Here is a 7,152-nt window from a genome sequence, read left to right on the forward strand (position 1 = left end):
GTCGTAACTGGGACAGAGACTTGCCTTTCTTGTCTATGGCAATGCACTCAATGGTGAATAGGCAAACTGGATTTACGCCGAATCAAATGATGTTGGGTAGAGAGACTATCCAACCTGTTCATCTTCTCCTTGGCATGCCACAGTACGGTCAGAACAGAATGACCCCCAACGTTTGGGTACAACATTTAGTCGGAAGGATGCAAAAGATTCACGAATTTGCAAGGCACAGTCTGCAAACCTCGCAACTAAGACAAAAGCGGGATTATGACCTCAGAGTTGTTGAACATAAATATCAACCAGGCGATTTGGTGTATAAGGCGGACTCAACTACAAAAGTAGGACAGAGCAAGAAGCTCAAATCACCATGGTGTGGACCTTTTCTTGTCGTGGCTAGTAGACCCCCATTGTACACTATCCGAGGAAGAAAAGGAGATTCAGTGCACCATGCATATGACAAATTGAAACTTTGCAACGACAGGGATATCCCGACCTGGATCAAAAGACTTAGGCATGCGTTATTTCAAGCTGAAAGTGAAATGGATGAGAGCTGGGATGATCTTGATGATACAATACCCTATGGTGTTGACTTTAATGTTCAGGGCATGTTTGATGCAAATCAGCCCACTTTTGATAGAATTGTTTTACCCCAGTCATTAGGTGACCCGTCCTATACCCATACTCCATTGACACAAGAACTGGAACAGGGGCCCCAGTTCGATACAGTTGCAGCTTTAGATGCTACTAGTAATAGCATTGATGAACCTCCAAATTTAGACTTGGGGGAAATTTCAAAATCGGATAATAGTTTCAGTGGGGACTCTGTAAATGTCAAAGATAGCAGCACAGATGACGAGAAGAGGCCCTCGGCCTCTCTGTCTTCTGATCACACCTCAAGGTATGGTAGGCCAATCAGATGCCCACTACGATACCAAACGTAATAGATATTGTGTGGGATAATTTCATATGTATATAATGTATATATTTACTTTAGCATGTTCGTACTTAGTAATAAATGTGCATCATTTTCGCTATTGTGTTTTTAATCATGTTATGTTTTGATTTCCTCTCGTTCTAGGATGGAAGAGGGGTCTCGTTCAGACCAAGATGTGTTGTCACTGAGTCCACACAGCGAGTGGCAGGAAAGTAAATCTGATTGTACCGATCTTGACGTGGCAGATCTAATGGTTATAGATGAAGTAGGTCCAGATGAAGACATATGTCCAGATGAAGGAGAAGGTCCAGCTGAAGAAGTAGGCCCAGCTGAAGAAGTAGGTCCAGATTACCAGGCTGCTGGTGTAGCTTCTGGGGCCCTTGGCCCTGTTGAGACACACAGCAGTGTGGTTGAAGATACTAGTATTGGTATATACCATAGTGAGATCGATGAAGAGAGAAGCGGCGCGGTAGCAGTTTCGAAAAACAGATTACGGCAGTGTCCAATATGTGGGATGGCGTCCAGGGAAAAGACACGCCGTCATGTCCTCAAAAGACACCTTCCATGGTTTTGGTCGGGTTCTACTGCCTGTTGGGATTGCTGTGAGCAGGAAATCCAGGCATCTTCTCTAGCCAGGAGACACACAGAGGAACATAGGATTGGTTGTTTCTTTGATGAAGAACACCTTCATTTGTGGTGCCAGTTGGTGAGTGGCTCTCTTCACCTTGTTAAATCGTGGTTTGGCTTAACAGATCTTGAAGGCTTGTTACAGTATGTACTTGACCGGCAATTACATGAAACCGTCACCAGTGGTTTTAGTGACCAAGAACAACAGCTACTGGTGTTCTATGCACAGAACTATAGTCCTGACCGCCTGTCGCACATCAGTGCTAACCCTCCCAACCATGTCATTATTGACCAACTGGGAGATTATGACTAGCCTATTACGCAGAGTGGGACCTGCTCAACAACAGTCTCTTTTGTCCTGTGACAAATTCGTAACTTACGAGGGTGCATGGATTGTGGACACGGTACCAGTACTTCAAGAGCCATTTGTGTTTGTAGACAGTCATTTCCATTTAGATCTCATCCTCAAGAGACTACATTTCAACACATTTTTGCATATGAGCTCACGTATCTCTCCGGCTGAGCACAACAACACCTTTTACTACGGAGTTGCCAATTATGTCTTCACAGAACATTGGGACAGCTGGTCAGTACAAGTTGGAGCTGCAAAGTCGGTGTATGTATCATTCGGAATATATCCCCATATTGCTGCCAGAGGAGTCAGTCACAAGCAACTTGAGGACTTGGACCACCTGTTGGGAAACTACAAGTGCGTATACGTAGCAGTCGGCGAAATAGGCCTTGACTTCACAACCAGGTGCGGATGCAAGCGATGTCACACTCCACAGCAATGTCAGCAGCGAATGCGGGACTGCCAGGAAAAGGCCTTGTTGGAGATGCTGCATATAGCACAGCGCCGACAGTTGCCTGTCATCTTGCACTGTCGTGATAGAGGTTATGGTGATGCTGCAGCCCGTGTATTGGCCATCATTCGCAATGGGTTTGCTGAATTGCACTACCATCGCCATTGCTTTGATGGTAGTATAGAGGAATTGAGGGAATGGCAAAGCCTTCCAAATGTTGTGTTTGGAATCACGGGAAAGTTTTTAAAGGACACGAACGCCAACAGTGATGCGATCTCAAGGATCTTACCACATCAGTTAATCCTTGAGTCTGATGCCCCGTTTCTTTCGCCAAGGTCATGTTGTGAGGTGAACCATCCCTGGAATTTAATAGATGTTGCTTTGGCAGTGAGTCAGCGCAGAAACATTCCGTTGAACATTCTAAACTGGATGGCTAATGATAATGCCCTCCGATTCTACAGTATCCCAAAGTTGAGACAAGAGCCAGCTAACTGGGGCCCTAGGCCTCGTTAGCAATCTTTCAATAATAGAGTTTTTGATGGATTCTGTAAATAGTTTTATCAGTATCAGGAAGGTTCCGATATATGTATATGCGTTTCTTTTGATACATGGATGACTTTGTGTTTCTTCAACTAAAGATTTTATACAGAAATTGAATATTTTATACAGAGTGTTTTAATTAGCATCTCTAACTATTACCCGCAACATCAGAGAGTTATGAACTAGCGTTACATTCTTTGCTGTATTTTATCTTGTTTTTAAGTTTATTTTTTTAGTTTAAATATGTGACTGATTCTACACGAAGGGGACGGATGTGGTGCCGCTTATGTATGCATAGAAGAACCAGTCCATATATTACAGTATGCCAAGCAATACCTCTGGACGACTGACGTCACGAGGATTCCCTTCGACTTCCGCTTACTATATTGAACACATGTATTATTGTATTATTGCTGTCTGCTGACTTATATATTCACCAGATTACAGAGATCAACCGATATTAAAGGTATTCTGTTTATCACGCATACACTTTACTTATTTGTACCATATCGGCACAACAGTATGTAGGATTGAACACGTGTTATAATATGGAGCGACACATTTTGGAATATAATACTAATTGGAAGGGTCATGTATTACACATGTTCTTGTCGACGCCTTCCCATAATGTCTGTATATAATTATTATCACAACAGACATGTAAATCCATGTAAATCTAAGCAAGATTTAGTTTTCTGATCAGTAAAAGGTTCTGGTCATGCAATAATAATCATCACGGCAGATTAACAATTGTCTCAAGTTCTGTGCTCCCTGCCACGTGTTCTAGTCTATACTTCAATCAGAATTCTCCTACCAATCAAAATAGAGCATTTTGTTTACATTAATCTTGTATAATATACAATTATTGAAGCTAGTTCATCAAACTTTTGCATTATCGAACAAATATTGAATTTGTGCTTACAAACGACAAAATGAACAAGTGAAATGTCTTTTATGTACATTCTGGACGAGAAATTTTAAAAGTAAAATCACAAAAATGCTGAACTCTGAGGAAAATTCAAAACGGAAAGTTCTTTTTAATTAATGGCAAAATTAAATAATATTACACATTAACTGAATGGACAACAACTGTCCTTACTAGGTACATGTATTTAAAAGTAGATAGTGGCGAATTGAACCCGATTTTATTACGCTTAGATGTAAATCTAATAGGTAGATCCTGCAACAGATGTCATACCGTACAACGATCCTGTAAACATCCACGTACACGGGTAAATGAGAGTGTATTGGATAGAGATAAAAACGTATTCTTGCAACGAGCTACCTATGGACCCTTCAACGTTTGTTGCAAGGGTTTCAAAAAGGTAGATTTATTACTGAGTTTCCATTATAAACGGCCGTGGCTCCGTATTTGTCCATCACGCACAGCAAAACGGAGAACCACTATGCCGCGCGGAGGAAACCAATTGTGTCACTCTCAAACGTATTTAATTTGTGATTCGCCTCGCATTTTAAAGTAGTAGGATAGCAGATTTAGCTTCGAAAAAAATATGATAAATTCTCTGAAGTAGCCGTGTATTTAAAACTTCCTTTAATCATTTGAAATATTAATAGTACGCCTGTAACCACTGCCAAAGTGGGCGGTATACTCCTTTCTAAATGAGATGCTCATAAATATTCATAACATGTTCAGAACGAGGCTATATTCGGTCACTAAAATAAACAATATGTAGAATGCTACTTGGAGTATACACATTACAAGCAAACAGACATCGTTTTAACGAATTCGAGGTAGACCCATCCTGTCCACTGTGTAAACAAGGACCAGAGGACAGAACTCACTTTCTGGTCCTATGTCAACATCTTGCCACAATCAGACAACCATTTATGGAATTTCTGAAAATTGTTATGCGGGAAATGTTACCAGATCTACATCAACAGATAACATCTGATCCACTACTGCTTACGCAAGTAACACTTGACTGCTCGTCTAGCCCGTTTGTGTAACCTCAATATTACAACAGACTTGAATGTTAGTCGAGGACTTTGCTATGCCCTACATATAGCACGAAGTAAAGCTCTAGAATATCATTACAAGTAACCAGCTAAATAGTGTGCAAGATTTCATTTGACATTTATCATACTATCACGATTGAGTGATTGGAACATAGTAGGGACCACCCCGCTCTTAATGTGTACATAGACTTTAATTTAGTATTGTAATAAAAGTGGGACAGTGCATATATAGATATTTTATGAAGTGCTGGGTAACCATACCCATCACTACAGTGGAGGAAGATACAGAACAACAACAACATATGGCGGCAAATGACAACGAAAAACTAACAGAGCATACATCTACGAAGGATTTGACTTGTTTACCGGCCATCAATTTTAGTTTTGTTGAGTCTATTGTTAAAGCAGGAAGTAGGAGTCGGGGAGACAAAGAAATATCAAAGGGATACAAGTATTTCAGCGAGAAATACATATATAATATTTCAGGTATTTGTCCTTCATTCGGCGCCGATTCCTCATTTCTAACCCGTCTTAATTTCATGTTGTTTCAAAATGGTACACAATAAATTTCTAAAATAATGAACTATCTGGTTGTCTACGTAGGCACGTTGGGTCGCTGTTATTCTGTTTTAGTGAACTAACTATCTATAAAGTGTCCTCGTTAAAATCCACTGTGATGTTCTCAAATGCGACACGATGTACCAGAGTAAAGTGGGGACAATACATGCATGTTTTAGCATGAATTATCAATATGTTGACTCAAATTTCACTAGATTTATAAATAATCTCTTTCATATATTATTGTCTCCAAATATATATAGTGCGGTGACATAAGGAGATTTTTTTAAATTTAATCTCCCCACCGAACACACACCTATATAATATATCATTGGAAAGAGGAAATCGTGTACTATAATAATATGCCTGTCGTCAGGACTTAGTATGGTCACAATTTTTTTAAATTGAGGTCAAAGGTCATATGTGAAAATTTGGGAGGGTTTCAATTTTGACATTTTTTTCTATTTCTAAACTCTACATAAATACAAACGATACTGTTTTGACTTTATTAATGTTTGTTATTATACATAAACCTTAATCATTAAGATTTATTTTATCAAAAAAAACCTAAAACGACGTTTTATAAACAAAACTTCAAAAATTAAGTTTTTAACCTATAAAATGTTTAGAGCACCTTAACCTTTTGAAAAATTTCAATTTCAGGTAAAAATCCAGTGTCATGCAGGACAATACTTTAAAATTATTTTTTCAACTATCATGTTGGGTGAGGTATCAAATCAAAGCAATAGAACACTACAGTCAAATATGACCTCAAATTGAATTGCGAATACTTCAGGTTTTATTGTAGACTATTCGTTGCTTTTGGGTTTTTTTCACAATTATTACTGCTTTCATATAGTATTATCTGTTGTTGCGTATTTTACTCTGGTTAATATCTATTACATTATAAGTTTTCTTACCTATATCCCCCCTTTTTGTCCTTGCAACGTACCACAAACTTCAAAAGTATTCTATATAAAAAAAGAAAATGTGATATGATTGCAAATGAGGCAACCCTCCAGATGAGACATAAATTACCAATACGTCCCGTACGGGCTTCAACAATGAGTAAAATTTATACTGCATAGTCTTCAATTCACGAAATTAATATTGTAAAACAAACGAAAAATCTCTCGACCTGATTAATGTACAAAATGAATAAGAAATAAAAAAATATAGTATATAGAAACATACGACAAACACTGCATTACCGTCTCGTGACTTGAAACAGACACAAACAGAATGTGTGTGTGTGTGTGTGTGTGTGGGGGGTGACTTTTTTAAGGGCACGCCATCACTTTCCAAACCCGGGGGCTGGGACCGTGTATATCAGTTCAACAAGCTATATACCTAATCAACCGTTATCTTCATCATCTTCATTTTCACCAACCGTCACAAGACATGTTTTTAATATTTCTATACATTTTACTCATGGCCACAGTTATGCACATGAAAGGTTCTGCTCAAAGCAAACACGTTATTTTGAGTTTTTCTTTACAAGTACAGACAAGGTATTGTAGGAAGTCCGAAGACATTTGTTCCCAAAGAAATACCAGCTTCAAACCATCCCTTTCAATTCATCCAAGATTTAACAGAGATCTAAAATGGGGTTAAGATGACATCCAAATGCTTGTCTGCAAAGATGATGAGGAAACATTATGCATGAGACGTACACACTATCTTGATTACGCTAAATTTCATGGTTGGCAACACATT

At 38.9% G+C, this 7,152-nt stretch overlaps 1 protein-coding gene across 1 annotated transcript; it reads left to right on the plus strand.

Moving 5' to 3' along the window:
• Positions 1-2,055: 2,055 nt before the first annotated feature.
• On the plus strand, positions 2,056-2,874 carry LOC134688207 (3'-5' ssDNA/RNA exonuclease TatD-like). Its single transcript, XM_063548679.1, has one exon. It carries the CDS (start codon positions 2,056-2,058, stop codon positions 2,872-2,874), a length of 819 nt encoding a protein of 272 aa, XP_063404749.1.
• The last annotated feature ends 4,278 nt before the right edge of the window (positions 2,875-7,152 follow it).

Source organism: Mytilus trossulus, chromosome 10, assembly GCF_036588685.1.
Source record: "Mytilus trossulus isolate FHL-02 chromosome 10, PNRI_Mtr1.1.1.hap1, whole genome shotgun sequence".
Taxonomy (NCBI): Eukaryota; Metazoa; Mollusca; class Bivalvia; order Mytilida; family Mytilidae; genus Mytilus; species Mytilus trossulus.